The sequence below is a fragment of the Corvus kubaryi genome, unplaced genomic scaffold (assembly GCF_017639235.1).
Source record: "Corvus kubaryi isolate FWS band 111438036 unplaced genomic scaffold, C.kubaryi_AGA036_p1.0 37398, whole genome shotgun sequence".
NCBI classification, from domain to species: Eukaryota; Metazoa; Chordata; class Aves; order Passeriformes; family Corvidae; genus Corvus; species Corvus kubaryi.
In genome coordinates this window covers 33,304,588-33,324,002 of record NW_024581137.1, presented here as the reverse complement: position 1 = coordinate 33,324,002, position 19,415 = coordinate 33,304,588, and the positions used below count along the sequence as shown (strand labels likewise).

At 38.8% G+C, this 19,415-nt stretch overlaps 1 protein-coding gene across 4 annotated transcripts in view; it reads right to left on the bottom strand.

Moving 5' to 3' along the window:
- Window positions 1-3,543: 3,543 nt before the first annotated feature.
- Window positions 3,544-19,415, bottom strand: part of ICA1 (islet cell autoantigen 1) — a 68,802-nt gene continuing 52,930 nt past the window's right edge. Inside the window, exons 11-17 of one of the 4 annotated variants that reach the window (XM_042043374.1) lie at window positions 18,840-18,889; window positions 15,341-15,403; window positions 15,184-15,225; window positions 12,744-12,776; window positions 11,144-11,419; window positions 6,207-6,302; window positions 3,544-4,477 (exon numbers count right to left, since the gene is read on the bottom strand). In XM_042043374.1, coding sequence (XP_041899308.1) covers window positions 4,356-4,477; window positions 6,207-6,302; window positions 11,144-11,419; window positions 12,744-12,776; window positions 15,184-15,225; window positions 15,341-15,403; window positions 18,840-18,889 — 682 coding nt within the window. In that variant the 3' untranslated portion in view covers window positions 3,544-4,355. The remainder of the gene's footprint in view (window positions 4,478-6,206; window positions 6,303-11,143; window positions 11,420-12,743; window positions 12,777-15,183; window positions 15,226-15,340; window positions 15,404-18,839; window positions 18,890-19,415) is intronic. The other 3 variants (XM_042043375.1, XM_042043376.1, XM_042043377.1) reach the window with 3 other exon arrangements.

The window sequence follows — 19,415 nt, the reverse complement described above, 5'->3', positions numbered from 1 at the left end:
GAGGCCCCAGGAAAAGGCATGATGGCAGTACCTGGGTGCTGTGTCCTCCCATCAGTCTCATACCCTGCTTAGCCTTTGCAGGCTTAGATCCTGTCAGGGCTTGTAGGCCATGACATTTCTTGTATTCCCACTTGCAGCAAAGCTGCTTGCTGGTCACCTTGTTGCTCAGGTGGTCCCATTTTTTCCTAGCATGTGCAGCCCCTAATGTTTGCAGGGAATTTAAAAGGATGTTGGGAGAAGGCAGGTGGCTGCTTGTGGCCAATTGGTTCTGCTTCAAAGTACATCAGTGTCATGCTCATGCAATGCTGGAGAGGGAAACAGCAGAAGGGAACAAGGTGAGTCCTATTCTACTCTGTTGGAATAAATCATGGTCATTTAAGAAGGCCAGAAAAGTTACTTTATAAAGTTATTTGCTAGTTTTCTCTATGAGCTGTTCAATTGCCAAGGCTCACAGTCCAATCCCTCTGAAGCAGCTGCTCTGAGATTTGTATAAACCTTGAATCACCAGAATCAATTACATCAAATTTAATAAACTTCACAATAAAGACAGTTAATCAATTGCCACTGTTTTCATCTGCCATAGGGGTTCTGCAGCTGTTTTTATTTTAAAACAATCCACTACTCAACCAGAATATGCAACTGGAATGAAGCATGTTAAATCAAGATGAACGTTGTGTGTAGAAAAATCAATCTGTAATTTTCCCAGGATGATGAACTGCCCCATTGTCCCAAGCACTGCTGACACTGAAAGCACAGACAATCCTCTCAGTGGCGCTGGCCTGGGAGGGACTCCACGGCCCAGGCTGCCGAGGAGCATGTGCCAGACACTTCCTTAGTAGTAGGGAGGTATTGTTTGTAACTCTGTACTTAAGATTTTTTGCCTTAACAATGTCTATTTGCAGGATGGTAGCTTTCCTGCTCTAGTTTTCAAATTCAATAAATCTGTATTAATTTTCAAATTCAATAAATATGCAAATACTGCATTGTACACAGGGATTTCAACTGCTTTTCTTTAAGCAAAATCAATTATATTTTAAATACCTCTGGCTTCTTCTTTGTTTTTTTTTTCATTTGAAAGTGTGAAAAAAATTGCATTGCAAATGATTCAAAGCTTAAGTTAATTTCAAAAATTACATATTACAAGAAATCAATGCTTAATATGAACTACTATGAGGAGGGAAGAGAAAAAACCCTGCAGCTGTGGTTTGCCTTGTGTAAAAGGGATGATCATTCTGATGCTTTTCTACCTAAAACCAGGATGAGGATTCAGAACATCTTTAGTTGAACCTCTGTAATGCTCTTAATTGTCCCAGTCAAGACAGGAGTTTAGTTTTTTGTGCCTTGTTTTGGCTTTTTTTTTAATCCTGGAAGTCTATAATCTGTGACCTAAAAACCAAACATTTTTTGAGCCTTATGGAACAGTTAATTGTCTGTTTTGAAGTCAATACAGCCTCCTCTCTGCTTTTCACCTAACTGCTTCAGCTACTAAAAAATGCTGGAGTAGATGGTCCACAAGTGTTTTAGAAACTATCCAGACAAATGTAATCCACAGCAAGTTTAGCAACCACAGACTTGCTTAAAGTTGCAAGAATCTGTTTAATGATTTTGTGGTAACCCAGCTGGGCTAAAGAGCAGCCTGGCTCTCCCTTGAGCGCCTAACACTAACATTTTTGGCATTGCAGATAATTACAGCTTGGGATGAAGAGGATTTGGGGCAAACAGTCTCTGTTATGAGTACAAAATAGCACTCCTACATGTAAGTGCACCCCAGTGTAAACCTTAGATACTTCCCAGTTAATCCCCTTAGTAGATGTCTTATTTACTGCCAGAACTGCAGCCCAAAGTTGTGAGTTCAGTCCCCTCTTAATGCTCAAGAAAGTTACAGAGTGCAGAACAAGGCAGCTCACTGAGCAAGGAGCTGCCACTACCAAAGAGTAGCAAATAGTGTGGAAAGAACCAAGTTTTATCTTTAGAAAGAGTAAGGCACCGACATCAGATTCCATGTCTTACGTGCCTCAGGGCCCCGGCTGGGGTGGGTACTGTGCAAAGAGAAGATCAGGCCATCTTTCTCCACTACACACGAAAATCCACTGCTAAGTATCTGAAGAACTTCTCTGGCAACAACTGAAGTACTTTGACACTTCCAGGTTATGGGATGAGATAATGAACATGACAGTTTTTAACAGGGGTGTTTAAAACTTGCTGAGGATTAAGCCTGATGAACTCTCGTCAGTCTAACCTCGCATCCACTGATAGCACATGGCTTTTTAGATAGGAGGCACCAAATGCACATTACTGCTGCTCAGTGCAGCCATCCAACCATGTTCTGCTGCATTCAAGAAGTTGGCCAATTCAGTGAACTTGTACATTTATATAGTTGTTTTCAGGTACTGAGTTACCTAATAGACCATGAGGCAGGGATTCACTGAGTGGACAGATAACTGGTTGTGAAACACTTTACCAACTAAAAGGAAAACCAAGCAAATTAAAAATGGCTGAATATAAATAAATAATATAAATGCCTCTACTTGGCACTGGTGAGGCCACATCTTGAGTACTGTGTCCAGTTCTGGGCCCCTCAGTTTAGGAAGGACATTGAGATGCTTGAGCGTGTCCAGAGGAGGGCAACAAGGCTGGTGAGGGGCTTGGAACACAAGCCCTATGAAGAACACCTGAGGGAGCTGGGGTTGTTTAGCCTGGAGAAAAGGAGACTTAGAGGTGACCTTATCACTCTCTGCAACTCCCTCAAAGGAGGTCGTAGACAGGAGGAGGTTGGGCTCTTCCACCAGGCAGCAACTGACTGAACAAGAGCACACTGTCTCAAGCTGCGTCAAGGAAGGTATAGGTTGGATATTAGGAAAAAGTTTTTCAGTGAAAGAATAATAAAGTACTGGAATGGTCTGCCCAGGGAGGTGGTTGAATCACCATCTCTGGATGTGTTTAAAAAAAGACTGGACATGGCACTTGCTGCCATAGTCTAGTTGAGGTGTTAGGGTATGGGTTAGACTCGATGAACTTGGAGGTCTCTTCCAACCTCGCTATTCTGTGATTCTGTAATAAATTGTAAAGCAGGTCCTGTACAGTACACAGAGCTTGTGCTCTTAACTGGCTACTGACACAGCCTCAGGGTGCACCAGGGGTTGTCCAGGTTGGACATATGGAAGAATTTCTTCACTGAAGGGGTAATCAGGCATTGGAATGGGCTGCCTAGGAAGGTGGTGGAGTCACCATGCCTGAAAGTTTTCAAAAGACAACCAGACGTGGCACTGAGTGCTGTTGTTTAGTTGGCAGGGAAACTGTTTGTTGCAAGGTTGGACTCAATGGTCTTGGAGGCCGTTGCCAACCTTTATGAATCTATGAGCCTCTTCCCCTTCTGTTGCAGGGAAGCAAAGGGACACCACATTGAGTTCAAATTTTCTCACTGTCCTACTGGATTACTATTCAGACACAAAGGGTTTGGTACTGTCTAAAAACTGGTCATGTTTATCTTCAGATGCTTATGTATCAATTCAACAGCACAACAGCATTCCAGTGGGAATAAAGTTGTGGTTTTTGTCAAAATCATTTTATTAAAGAGTTAATGTCACAACAAGCTCAAAATAACACATGCTTCAGAAATAAACTGGATGAGAAATTCTCAGAACAGAAACAGAAATGGATTGAAGGCATGGTAAAGCATCAGTTCCAAGAAACTTTTGCAAACAAGTGCAAATTCTGTTGGTGCAATGGAGAAAAAACTCAGAAAAGAAGCCTCCTGGGCATGACTTCTCTTTATGTAGTGCAGTTTGTCACATAAGTTAGATTGGGAAGGGCACAATTTCGATGGCTGCACACACCCAAATTTACGTCTTCGATAATTAGCTCCAGCACAGGTTTTTCAACTGTGAGTACTAACAAAACAAATTAGTTGACATTTTAACATAGCAGTAGTAGATATATTATATACGTGATAGATGTTTGACTCATGCAGCCTCTTCAGTTACATGATTTTTTTTTTAATTTACTCAAGAAACATTATAAAAAAATAGGTTTGCAATTTGTATTTCACTCTGGTGTTACCTCCACATCACCCCAGGCAAAGACAGTGTTTCAGCAGATAATCTAATTTGGCAAGAAATCTGCCCTAGTTCTTAACCTCATTTTTCTAAGTCCACGTAGAAAATAAATGCGAACTCTTTATACAAAACAAGAGCAAATAACTGTACCTATAGAAAAGGGGATTCATTCCCTTTAGTTTTATTATCATGGCACATACTTTATAGTTTCACAACAGCATACTAATTTTCATTTAGTATTTTTAAACTCCAAAAGAGTGTTGATGAAGGGAAGAATGTGAGTTACCAGAGGCAGCTGACTCATGCATTAAGCAATTCATGTTCTTTATCAGTTCTCCCAACAGCATCGGGATTGGATAATGGGTCAAGGTCAGCAAAGAGACTGAACCAAGCAGTCAAGTCTTTAGGATTCTTTGTAGATTCTGGAAAAAAAAAAAGAAAAAAGAAATGCACAGACTTGTCAGCTATTTTAAAACAAAACTGACTGAATGTTTAACTGAGGTCAAACAAATGCCATGCTATTGTTTAATTTATTACCAAGGGCACTTCTGACAAGAAAATCGGAATGTGTGATTTTAAAATGAGCATTTTAAAACACTATCAGAATATAGAACTTCAGTAAGAATGAGGGTTTTACATGTCTGCTATGTATTTTATATGGCTCCTGCCATGACAAGTACAGGAACACCTTAACTAGAAACAATCTCACACTGTCTAGCTTTGTTTCATAGAAGGTATTTTGAGTGTGCCCCTACATGCCTGCAAACAAGCAAAAGGAAAGTGAAGGAAAATTTTACTTTCACCCTCTCTTACAGGACTAAATTCCTTTGCCTAAATCCAATTCATATGACTGTTCTGTCTCCCCTGTATACAACCAACAAGGTCATTACTCATCTGGAATGAAGTTTTAATGGGAATGCATTGGCTGGAGAGAGAGAGAGAGAGAGAGAGGTTATGTTTGATAGCCAGTCCCCAGTACAGCTTCTACTATTGTTTTGATGGATATAGAAAAAATATGAATAGGGAATATACCAACAGCAGGTGGACTATTTCACCTCTGTGTCCACATTGACATATGTATTTCACAGAAGTCTCCTGCCTGTTCTTATTCCAACTGGGCAGATGTTCAGGTTAAAGCAGTAACAATTTTGGCTGCTATGAAGAAGGTACATCTCCACTAGCTTTGTTTTTGCGACCCCATGCCATATTACACTGATAGTGGAATAAGATGTGCTCTTCACTCAGACATAATGGCACATGACAGCTTTCTTTGTGACACAAAGAATTTACAGGCAAAATAGGCTCTGCCTGGCATGACACTCCTCTTGGTATTTGCCACTTCGAGAACCACAGACTTCCAAATAGCTGAAGGCTGTTCCTTCTGCTGGTGCCAGTCCTGTGGCTGTGTAATCACACTGATTTCCAAAACAGTTTCCAAAACACCTTAACCCTCTTTTCTTTTTTTCTGCTGAGCTGAAAAACGTCAGGGGAAGGAATACATGTCATCCCTTTCTTCTGCACTGAACATCTCTGACTTTGCTTCTGATCAAATGTGAATGCACAAAATTGGCTACAAACTGGAAAAGGAATTCAACATAATCCTGGTTCACTTACCAGAAAGCAGTAGTCAAAAATCAGCAAGGCTTTGTCTTGGTAGATGGCAGGACTGCGCTCTTGGCTCAGTCGCAACAACTGAATTAAGTTTTAAACAGATGATTGCTGATATATGTTTATCAACAAAATTTGCAATTAGGGCTCTTCTGCCTTATCAGTAGCCTATATTTTAGACTCAATGCTAAACCCTAGAGCTACAAAACATTGTTTAGCTCAGACAAAGTGCATGCAGATGCTATTCTGTGTTACTCAAAATTAAAGTAGGTAAAAGAAACTGTAGCTTCAGCTCATTTGTTATATAGTAAATTACTCTTTTGACATGCTATTAGCACTAAGCCTACCACAAATATACATACACACACATATCATACACCTAATTAAGGTGAAACAAAGTAATCAGGGAGCACAAGACTGAGCTGTCGTTACAACAAAAATAAGTTTTGTTATGACAGTAACTGAGGAGACAAGAGACACTATGCAAGATACAAGAGCTAAAAAGGAAAAGCAAAGTCACTGAAAAAAATACATTAATATCACCTTTCACAGGCGTCTTGTCATCATTCACATTCAGGCTGTGTGGTTTCTGTGCTGGCTGTGGTATTGACGGTGGGCTCACACTGCTGGCTGCCCATCCTAAAATTCAGGAATACAGCAGCATTAGCATGAGGAGTGACTTTATTAACTCCAGAACCCCAGAGTCTGGCAGCATCAGACAGCAGAGCAGAGTATTAGGTTTATGGCCATTCATATCTGTCCTTGTACACACGAAGTCAGCAGTCAGACTGCAGAGGAGCAACATCCTTCACAAGAGAGTATCTACACATCACTTTCATCATCTCCAGATTCAGGCAACTATACTCTTTTCAAACCTTTAACCTGGCTAAAAAGGATTTTTGTTTCTCATATTGAATCACCGTTAATACTCATTCACAGAAAGGCCAGTTCAGTAATCAAGTCAAACACAGCTGTAGGGAGAAGAATCACTTACATTTGGGTGGAAATACCACACATAACAAACATTTTTTTCCACCTTTCTTTACTTCTGAAGTTCCAAAGACTTCCATGTCATCCACTGTTCAAGACAAAACCTTATTTAGAGACCTTAGATTTTTTTAGTTAATTTTGAAGTAATTCTGAAAAAAAGATAATTTATTGCAAAACACTGAAGAATTAAATTCAAGATTAATTACTTCGAGTTAACTTAAAACTATATTTTAATGAGTATTTCTTTTTGTTCTTTATTTGAAAGGATCTTCTCAGCAAGAAGAGAGCAACTATGCAGGAAAAAAAGAAACAATTTTTACATGCATATTCTATATCCACAAAAGAGTAATGATAATAATGAGGCCAGATAACAGGCTGGTAAAGTGAACTAGGGGTAGTATACTGCAGAAACATATTAGGAAAAGACCAAAACAATTTCTGTCCCTGACTTAAGGTATTTAAATTAATATCCTTTATTACATTTAGAGGACTGGAGATACTATTTCTAATTTAATTAATATCTCCTTTAAGTTTGGCCTGGTCAATTATCCATCTAATTTGGCAGTATCACAAACAGGATGCTCATCTATGCACCCAGTTACCATTTCCTTATTCAGTCTCTTTTTTCTAGAAGTTCATGCTTTCCTATCCTTTTTTACTCTTTTTGTCCTTCCTCCCCTTACTTTCCACACTTTTGGGAGCCCTGTCAGATACTGGCACCCAGCATCCTGGCAGGTAATGCAACAACCACATCAGTCACATCAACCCTTCCTCTCTCAGCAGATTATTCTCATCACTTTCTGATCTTACCTTGCCTATAAAATGTCTAAGGCCCAAGCTGTGTCATAAAAAGAGGCAAGGAGAGTTTTTCTGTAAAATACATGAATTAGGAAGGAAATTTAAAGCCACAAACATCCTCTGTATCTCTAAGGAAACTAACCAAGAAGTTCTTCAAAATCTGGATGCAGACTGCTCACATGTATTTGTTCTAGATGAAGGTGGTAAAGGCTCGTGAGCCAGCCTGTGCCCTCTGAAAGTGAGGTTTTAGAATTTAATCTTCCAAGTAAGCAAATCTGAATGATAAATAATGGAAAGCATGGTATTACCTCTTCAGAATGACACACTTTTCCAGGCATTTTCTCTGCTTGTGTCACAAATGAGAATGGCAGAGGACATTATACACAGCTACAGTAGACTGCAATGCTTTTGTGTGCTTGGAGATGCATTGTGAGAAAGTGTTTGATAAGGCAATGAATGACAACAGGTAAAGTCAGCTGCTTAAACAAGTAGAGCCAAATCCTAATCTGATAGAAATGAATGGGAGCTCTGCCAGAAACTTTCTGTGCAAGTCCCAGTGACTTCAGTGAGATCAGGAATTGGCTCCCTGAGACATCATCGATGTTCCTTTACACTGGTGTGCTCAGCAGGTCAGAGAGCAAAACACTTCAGACCAGTGAACTCCTTTGTCATCCTTTTGAGTCCCTGGACTAAGGCCTGGGAGGCAGCACATCTGTGAGAGATGCTGTGGCCTGGCTGTCTGTCTAATGAAATGCAGGTAGCTCAAGAGCCACTTAGAAAAACAGAAAGAACGTAACAATAGCAACAAAAAAATCCAACCAACTACATTCCAGAAAATATGGGATGTTTTCATAATGAAATTACTGATCTATGAAGGTACTGGGAAAGACTGACACAGAATTTTTATTAAATACTTTCATTATGTTTTCATTATGAATTATGTTTTTAGTGAGCTACAGAGAACAACTTTGCCTTTCAAAACCAAACCGCAGCCTATCAGTTTGAAAGCAGTTGTTGGCCCTACGCCTGTTTTGGTTTGCCTGTTCACAGGATGGCTTTGTTACATGAGCAGACAAAAAGGTTATTGCCAAGACAGCAATAAAGGAAACCAAACAGCTTGCTGTTCAGCAAGCATCTTCACAAACATTGCAAAAATTAAATTTAGAAATGGAAATGGTGAGCTGTGCATTTTCTTACCAACTAGAATATATGCACATGTAGGGAGATAAAGAGGAGCCCTTAATGGTATAAATGAGTAAGTAAATGAGGCCCATAAACATCATGAAAAGAGAAAGCCAACGCTCCCTCTGAAAATGTAGAAAGGCAACTGAACTACAGAGCTGTATCTGGAGGAGAATCTAAAAGATACGTTGGGAGCATGCTTTGCTTCTATGATATGTATACACACACACACACATTTGTATGTATTTTAAACCAGCACCTGGTAGCCCCATAGCAATTCAGAGTCCCATTGTACTGGATCCTGCCTATAAATACAGCCAGAGAAAACTCTGAGCTGGGAATTCCTGACCCTAACAGTTTATAACCTGCATAGCATTGTGCCTGTTTTACAGATTAAGATCTGAGGCAGAGAGAAAACAAAGCCCCAAAGATTTATGAGCATGCTTAACATAAAATAAGTAAGTAATCCCACTGAAGTTAATAGAAAAGTTAATGTGCTTAAAGTTAAGCATGTGAGTTTTAAAAATATTTATGGTCTTAAGGCCAAATTCACACAGGAAGTATGCAACATTGAGGCTACAGTGTAGCACCTCACACTGAATAATTATTAAGCAGTCCTACCAGTTAGGGGGAAAAAAAAGTGTAGGAGATATGCCAAAAGTCCTCAGCAAAAATATAATTCATATATTCTAATATTTCCAACTTGAATGTCTAGATATGCTTATACTCCAGTTAGTATTTTTAAAAAAAAAGTCTCTCTTCTCATATTCAATGATAAGGTCAGATTATGAAAGAAAAGCTGTTAAGTGAAATCAAATGTAGTTTAAGGTTAAAGCTGAGTTTTCACAAGACATAAAATGGACCAAATTTAATCTTCTGTTAAAAAACAAGAAACAAAAAACTTAGAAAGATTATTTTCAGATACAATCACTCAGCTGATTAGCCCTGACTTTTTGAATACTAGTACATCACTTACCACAATCTTCTACCAAAACCTTGGAAACCCATTTGAAAACATCCACATATTTTTCCCTTTCAGTATGGATTTATTATTTTTTTTACTTAAAAAGATTTTGGGACACCATGTTGACTGGAATGGATTTTCCATTTCTAGTGTTCCTTGAATGCAACATACCTGAATTCTGATTCTGAAGTCTCTAACACTGCACCCAATGCCAATGCAAATGAGAGCTAACAGCCACCTTAGAAAGGGTACCCAACCCCGCTTGCTGTTTATACCTAAAAAATATTTTTCCTTCAAAAATATATTTACATTTAAAAATTTAAATTACACTGAAATGTAAAATATATTTAACAGTACATAAAGCTGTGGAAAAAAAATCAATCTCATAATATTTCTGTTGCTATTTTTAGTAATTTGCTTAAAAATCACGTACATTATAAAAATACATCTAAACCTGTGCATCATTGCAAATGTCATTCCCCCATTTTTCATCTACGTGCTGAAGCCAATGAACCCAGATACCTTGCTCTAGGGGTGCTGGTAGTAACTGTATTAATTATAAAGTAAATCAAATTTTCTTATTCCTGCCAAAATGTCACAGGTCATTTTACATCATGTATGACTCTTCCAGTTGCATGGTTTCCAAGAAATAGTCTCCAGGACAGAATCAGTCTGCTACTCTTTTCTGTATTGTTCTTCCCCAAATGGGATTTAAACGACTTGGGACAGAGCCTAAAAAGGCAAAGTCCCCTCAAGCTTGCAAAGCCCTACGAAAAATCCAGCCAGACTGTGAGGAGGACAAAGGTAGGTGCTGCTGGCTGTTTATCACCAGCCTGCTTTCCTCCCTTCCTCCCTTCCTTCCTCAAGGCCAAAGCAGCAGCAGGAAAGTTCTGCCCTAGTTCCCCCCTTTTTTTTCCCCCAGCAGTAGCTTGGAAAAGCCAAGAGATTTAACTGCACAGAAGAAAGAGGAGAGAAAGAGCTGCATTAGTAACCAGACTGCAAGAGAAACCCACCTATATGGTTGCTAGGATGAGACAACTCATTCTACCTGACCCATATCCCTGCATGTAATGGTATAGGATGCTTGGAGGGGGGGAAAAAAAAAAAAGAAAGCAACTGATTTTCACTACAATGTTTAAAAATAGTATCCCCAGACAAAATACAGAACTTATTTTTGGTTCCTTGGCCCCTTAACAGAGACAGCAGTTATGATTAAATCAGTAAAACCCACTCAAACATATTTTCTGTTTCAGGAAAAAAAATTATCTCAAAGGTCCACAGAACATTTAAAGAAGCTCAATGAAAACATTCAAGACAGTAATCTTGACTTTAGGTTTTGGGTACTTCATTCTCAAACACTGAATGAGAAGGGCTAGAAAAACAAATTAAGTTACTCACATGTTTTTTCTCCAGGCCATACTCTGCTTTAATTTCAGGGCTTCTGCAGCCATGGCATAATATAAACTTTCACCACACTTCTACATTCCAGAAAACCATACTCTAAACCCTAACCCCAACATACTGACAGAACAGGATGAGCCCTCACCATGTAAGGATGACTGCAAGTCATTCATGTTTTGGTCTAGCAGCTGTGAGGGCAAATAGCCTGATGGTGCTGGTACTGCAGATGATGAAGTGTTCTCCCCATCTCTAGCAGAAGAGTTCATGGTGAGATCAGCAGCCTGTCCAAAAACAGCTGTCCACTCTTTGCTGAATTCCCCCTCATCCAGGGAGGAAGCGTTGAGGATCTCATTCAGTAATACCATGTCATCCTTATCACCAGGTTCTGGCTCCAAGGATCTCACAGACTTTTCCTTTGAAGCTGTCTCAGAACAAGAGAGTGAAGATAAATAATTTTTTTTTTTACAGAAAGTAAAGAAGGAACATTTTAAAAATAGCCAATCTAGGTTTTGTATTTTAAGTGAGATGGAATATTTTAGCATGAATATTTATTTTCTCTTTTAGACTCAATTCTCTTGGACATCTAGGTTTATGCCTTATGCAACAAATAATTCCTTGATTATCTTAGATAACCTCACTGCTGTTAAGACTCACTTCTCATTAAAAATAAAACTACAAGTATGCTTAAAAATCTATTAAACACACCGAAATAATTACACAGTCTAATATTTAGATCATTGGAAAAGACTACTTTTATGTTGCTTCTTGAAACATTATATGAAACTCTCAAAAAAATCAGATTGGTATAAACTGAAAAAAAGTAAGACTTGGGGATTATTCTAGAATCTTGTGAGAACTTAAGATCACCCTTATGGCCTTCTGATCAATGCTTGAATTATTGGGGTATTTCCCCATGACAAAAGGTTAGTCTATCACACAGACTTAGACTTCTACACTGATTGGTTCTGTAGTATTTTTTTTCTTCTCATAAGCTGCTGAGAAATAATTGGGGCTCACTTTCCCTCTGACTCCCTGTGCTAGTTTTTCCAGCAGCAGAACTGCAGCTGAAGAAGCTCTTAGATCACTTGAACCATTACTCCTTAAAAACATTTTTTTCCTATTTTAGAATTGTTAAATAGTTACATAAAATACATGAAACTGGAAACCAGGATCCTAATCCCTTTCCAAAATATTTTGAGAGTTAAAGAACTATCAAGGACCCCCAAGTGTTATTTTACTTGGAAACATTTGGAGCTCCACTGTGGAAGTCTGCAGATCACAAAAATGGTGGTTAACAAGGCTGATAATGTTACATTACTGAAATCCAGATCAGTTTATCTTGACTATGATTGTTTCAAACTTGTGGTAAGGCACAGAAGCAACTTCAGTTTTCCAAAGTTTGGGTAGATCAGCCGAGTTCTCCAATTTGCATTCAACTTACAAAGATGCTTTTAACCCTTTTGGGGTGGGACAAAAGATTGAGAGTAGCAAAGTGGTTGCAACAGGCCATTTTACTGAAATTCAACAGCCTCCTCAGCAGTTTCCTGGTAATAGCTGTAATAATTTATAATGAAATGGTTGAAGTTGAGTCAGACGAAGAAAAAAAGCACAAAACTGTGTTTTAAAATAGGCTCATGCGTCAGCACACACACCTACGTACTAAGAAACAAATAAACCAACACACAATAAAATTATTTTATTCATTACTGAAGTCAGCTGTGAGATTCAGCTCCTTTCTAACTCACATTTTGATATACCTCTGTACTCCCTGACAGGGCCTAAAAATCAGAAATAGAAACATTAGAAACACGTCAATTCTCCTGATGTTCCCACTAGACTATAACTAAAATACCACAGAAAACAATTTGTTCTTAACGAATTTTCAGGCTGTTCTCCCATCTTCAGATAAAGAGCAAAGATTACTAACATTGTCCAAGTACCTCCAACTCCCCCACGTTACCCAGCAGGTAAGACAGAGGGTTAATCCACCCTCCCTGCTATTTCAAAGGCCCTTCAGAACTCTATGGGGCATCACCATCTCCAAGCTGTTTTCAGGAAGCCCCTTCATGAACTTGCAGGGGGAGATGCAAAGGGAGCAGCATTTGTAGCAGATCTGCTACGACACAGCACCAACACCACACGTAACCACAAGTGCCCCGAATGGAAAAAATGCAGCAGCACAGCTCAGAGCAAAGCTCTGCTTTTTCTGAGGAATCACTGCAGGAGCCCCATCTTGACTTCAGGAGCAAGTACAAGATAAAGCTTTATGTGTGAAGAGCAGTCAGGTCTTGCTGCAGGGTGTATGACCACCAGAAATCTGAGGAGTGACACATTTTGTGGCTCAGCAATCTTCCTGACCTTCCTGTGGGCACTGTGCACCCATGGCAGGGCAGGATAGTGTTCAGGCTCAGGCTGCTCTGAGTAAGCAGCAGCAGCAGCAGCAGCAGCAAGTTTTACTCTTGTTTGCAATAAAGGTTATCTAGAAACCAATCTTGCTTACCGAGATATTACTCATGTGGTATCTCTGCTAGATTACTAGAATGATATGGACTTTCTCACTTTACCTGTAAATCTTCTATTACTTCTTTTCCTGTTTCTGTTTTCACTGCCCATTTTCAGTCAAAATCCTTTTTTCTGTCTGCACATGCTGCCCCAACCTTATAAATGCCCATGAAAAAAGTCCAAACCTTCCAATAAAACACTGAAAGAACAATGTGACTATATTCTTTTTGTAATTGTTTGAACAAGCCTCTAGCAATGCTCATAATTCCTTTGTAAACATACCTCATTTTGCTGCTATTAAAAAAAAGGGGAAGAGAAACTAAAAATATTTACAACAGTACATGATCAGCAACACATGATAAAGACTTCCTTCTGAAACACACATGAAAGTGTACCTCTCACTATACTGCTTCACTTAAAATAACACAATATTCATTAGCCTAAAGCTAGCTAGTGTGCAAAATTAGGTCAAATGGCTGATATTTTAATAGTGCCATAGCCATCCTTAGCTGATGCAGGCATCCCCCAGCAGTTTTTGTATCAATTTAACTGTTTAGGTAAAGTAAAAAAAAGTGTTCTGAGTGACACAGCTAAGGTTGTATGAGCAAACATTGTAAGTATTATCTGTATCTCCACTAGGAAGGCCCAACAAGGAATGGAACTGAGTAAGAAGAAAACCAGAAGAAAAAAAATGCCACTATCAGACATGCACCGACCTTTTCTATTAACCACAGAAAAGAAGTCATTGTTACCTTATCTATCCACAGATTAGGGCTGCTTCTGCAGACAGCTGAGAATCTTCCCTGGTGCCTGCCCTCATGGCTGACTCCCCCCATGGATAATATCCCCCCAGTGCAAGATACTACCCGTGGCAAATACAAAGTCAAGGTGTTTGCAAATGTCCTTGAAGGCAGTGTTTTAAATAACCCAAATGCTCTTGGTCTGACTGACTAAACCACACAAAGGCATTTTTTCCTTTGCTTCATTTGCTTTTTAAGTTGCCACAGTTGTTTTTGTTGTTGAAGGGTTTTTATACTCATTCTTCTGAGATATACAAGCGAAAATCAATTGAAAAATTATACACAACACTCTGACTTCTTATGAAAACTTATAAAACTTGAACCCAATATTTCACATGTTATCTGGTAAAAAAGCACATCCCTTGAGCTGCCATGGATCTCACAGAAGTATAAGGACAGTGGATTTAATTAACTCTCTGTCTGAAAGAAGTCACCAGTTCTTACATGGTTTTAAGAAGACTAGATCATTTGTTTCTGATATGTACATTTCAAACACAAAATCTTGTGGTTACTAGTGTATTGCCAAGGGTTGTAGCACAACAACTAAAGAACCAAAATGAAAAATCTGTGATATGTTATAGGACGAGTAAGGTTTACAGTGGAACCTACTTCAGTTGGGCAAACAAGATATAGCACAGTCTACCTGATCTTGAATTACCTGGTATAAACATTTTATCCCCATTAAGGTTTACTTCGTATTGTAACATCAAGAATAGTGCTTCTGCTGAGTCTCCTTTAGCACTATTTAAATACTACAGCTGAATAATTTCATTCAACCTTTCAGATTGTGAAAGAAATTAAAATCTAAGATTAAAAGTAGACTTGGAGATTATGATTGCAAAGCAAATTAAACATGAAACAGACATGCACAATCACATCATACCATTTTCTTCAGGCTGCAGGTCTAATAACTCATCTATAGCACCTAAAAAAAAAAAAAAGAACAAATGAAGAAAAACTAAAAGCAACAAAGGAAGATCTGCAGTACACTGACAATCACTATGTACACATGTAAAGATAGTTTTCTTAAGTGTCTTCACCTGAGTTCTGCTCGTGGTTACAATGTCCTTGAAATGTGGAGATGACATCCTTGCCATCATCAGCTGTAATCGAGATCCATAAACACGTCAAATTGCACTTGGCAGGAGACCATGCTTAAGAAACAATGTCATTCTAAGATCAACATGCAATGGTTTTGGGATTCATGTTTTAAATGAGTCATGTTTAAAATGAGCCTGGTCACAATGAATGAAAGATCCAAGGTACAAGCATTTCAAAGTGAGGCAAATTTCTGAATAACAACCTTAGGGAGATCTTCCTTTGAGTCCCTGTCTGCTACACTACCCTCTCCAGGCTGAGTGCACCCAACTGAGGCAACTGCAACAATCAGACAGGTCTCTCCTGTCCTCCAGAAGCAGAGAAATTTCTTTTAGAAGCTTGTACCTAGGCCAGGAGAGTGCACAAAAGTGCCAAGACCGTGTCGCTCTCTAAACTGCCTTCCTTACAATGTGTTCTTCCTCATGAACCAACTCTGGGAACAGGGAGAAGGAGTCTTCACCTGAGCCAGGCAATAAGTAACAGCACCTCCTCCACAGGGAAATAAATGGACTAAGACCAATAGGGAGTAAAATGTAGAGCTGAGAGTTATAGGCTATTAGGTGACAAAACACCACTTAAATTCTCAACAAGCTTCTTAGACATGGAGTCAAAACAATCATCTAGATTCTGTTTATCAATGAAGAGAAAGATACCCCCGTCAGGTGATTAATCCCATTAAAGACATGTAGCAAAACAAGAGGGATGAGTTACTGCTGAATTGCCTTTCTCTCCCTTATTAACTGTTAAGGCAATCTAGCTCCTAGACAACTAAGTCTGTAGATCTAAAGGCAAAGGAAGGGCTTGGCCACAGTACTGCCAGAACTGGAAGGCCCATCTGCTGGAAGCCTCACACAAGAGGCTGGAAAGGTGAAATAGAATTCTCTATTGGGAAGTAAAAATTGAACTCTAAATGAAACAGAACAGTTTGCTGCTGTTCATATCATATTCTCTTCATAAGGCTTCATAAGGCTTTGCTAGGACAGAAATGTGCTCCCAGCACTGCAATCAGCAGGTCATTTAAGAGCCCATAAGCACATCTGATTGCACTCTATGTAGATATAGACAGGAGAGGGATAAACACACATGAACAAATACACATGATGCTTTCATAAAAACACAATGCACAAAGCTAAAGGGGAAAACCCCAAGCCTAAATTGTCTGGCAGAGGGGAAAAGAAAATCAGAAAAAGAAGTTCATGACAGGTGGGATATGGATGGCCACAATTCTGTAATGAAAAGGATACAACTGTCGTTCAAAGCCTGCCTCAGCTGAGTGGTAAACATGACGAAGCCAATCTTAAAGGGATCTGTAGTATAGTAAGTGAAAATGCAGAGCAAATGATAAAAAAATTGAAGTTATGAAGCAGAAGTAGTTGGTGAGGAAAACTAAGAAGCAACACAGCTCCCTCACTAGAAGCACTGTATCTGTATGACTTTAGAGCATATGGGGTAGTTTAAGAAAAAAAATCTTAGCAATGGCACAGACCTGCTAGTGTATGAAGATGGAAAAATTTAGAAGACCAGTTAGAAGTTTTTCACAACACTTCAGTTCCTTTTAGGGGTGATGGAGAAAGAGACAGAACAAGGTATTTATATTATGGTGAAATATTTTACAGTCTGTAAGTAACTGAGATTCTAGAAAACATCTACTAAGAAAAAGTAAGTCAGAGTTTGTATCCATGAATATTAAAATATCAAAGATATAGCTGATTTAACTAACTGCAAAAGGGGTGAAACTTTGAAACACTGGAAAAGTCCTAATATTGTGTCTTTATTACAAAAAACCACCCAAACAACAACCATAATTAAACAGGGTGACTCAAGTAACTGCGAGTTACTACAGGCTAGTAGATCAGCGTAACTCCCAGTTAAAACATTACCCCAATGCCATTCAGTATGGGATTCAACAAAAGAACGTGAGCATAATAAATGCTCCTATAATAATTTACTGTTGCTTTTATGGAAAGCAGACCTAGTTGAAAAAAAACCAGCTAATTTAATTCTTCAATATAACTAAGAGCTTTTTTCAGTAAAGATATTTGTTTAGAAACAACTTGACTTGCACTGCACAGCCTTCCAGCTAAAAAGTTAGCACTGCGTTAACATCTATAATGAACATATTGAATGGATTAGGAATGTGAAAACTAACAGATGTCAAAAACACATTGTTAGGAGAAATAATTGCAAAGTAGAAGTGTTTCTAGTTTAGATCTGCAAGGCTTACTGTTTTATCCATTGCTAGTCAATGGCTTTAGCAGTCATCTGGAAGTAAACACAAAATCACTCTTGAAAAAAATGTGCCAACAACTAACAGACTATTAGAGCTGGTCAGTCAGTCCAGTCATTCCGTTTCTGTAGCCAGAACTGGGAGAATTTAATACCACCAAGTCATAAGTTATATCTCTAGGAATACAAGGCATGCTGTAGAAAGGACAAATGAATCCTGGAAAGCCGTGACTAAAAGGAATTGAGTCTTGGTAAATAATGCATTCAGATATGAGCTTCGAACTTGATGTTGCAGCAAAATGGGATGTCCTTCTTGGATACAGAAACAGGAATGTGATTTTACCTTCTAGAAACATGACAGATGAGAACAACATCAGAAATGTCTTGTCCAGTTATGTATTTCATATTTGAAAAGGGATGTTGTACAGTGGAATGGAAACAAAAACTTCAAAAGTAAAGATTAGATGATGACTTCAAGACATCAATACAATTAACCCATTGAAATAAAGATTTCAGAGTAGTCTTGACTTTCATGTAGTACCTTTTAAGTATCTTAATGAAGGATAAAATATATTAAAATTATTCTCCATTAATTTAGTAGAAAAAGTTAGATCGTCTTGAAGAATTCCACAGATGAAGATTCCACTTTTTCCAGCACTTCACCACCCTCACTGCAAGCACTTGTTTCTTAGTGTGTACTCAGAATTTCCCTTTCTGTCAGTTGTGTCCATTCACCGCTTTCTTTCACAGCGCACGTCCATTCGGAGCCCAGCTGTATCACCGGGTAGTAACAACCCATAAGGCCACTGGCAGCAGCTGAGTATGATCTTGCCTCGCTTTTGGGCAGAAGTTCCACTGAATTCATCAAGTTTTTCACAGAGAACAGTTTAACCACTGGAATAAATCTAGTGAGCAAAGTGGCACACTTTCCTTGTCTCACCTACTACCCTGCAGGTCCCTTTCTTGAAGGGTACTTGCCCCGTGTAAGAACTAGGTTTTGTAACACAAGCTATTTGACCTATCTGAGAATGACTGAATGAAATGCAGTGGGATGAAATATGTAAGAGGTTGGTTTTAACAGGTTCTCCTGGCCTTAGGTTTCATGCATTTGTAGGGATTTGCTGGGTGAAGCTTATACAGGAAATAAACCAAACCAAACAAAAAAATCCAAGTGTTACAGCACTTATGGAGTTATGATAACATGAAATAAAATACCTGAATAGTTTGATTCCTTGGTATGGCTCTCCTCATCTAATGAAATCAACCTTAATTTGAAAGAGTAAGAAAAAAAAAGGAAAAATAATTCTAAGGCGCTAAAATAACAATACATTTTCCTCTTTTTGGTCAAATCATTACAGATTCGTATCAGTAACAAATAAACAGATGGACTCCTGCATTTGCTGGTCTGTTTGTTACCTTTTATTGTTTCATTGGCAGAAGTCTGTTGAAAATGAAAATTAGATTGAACTAGCAGAACCTACCAGCTTCCATTTTTAGTCTGACTCCACCTCTGATGAAAAGGGTCATGTATTCTGCTTTTCCTTTTGAAAGGCATTTGGTCTTTCATAACTATCATGAACAGCTACAACTGTTCCCCAGCCCCCTCCCCGCTTCTCCCCCAAAATGACAACCAACCGCTTTGCGCTTCTCTTTTTAACAGCAACTAATTAAAAATCAACAGTCAGGAGAGTTTTGCCCCTTGTCAGCAGATTTCTAAAGTAACAGATCAGCAGCATTGATGAAAAAAGCTCTCAACGGGAGAAAAAAAAGGTGTGGTTTACATGCAATTCT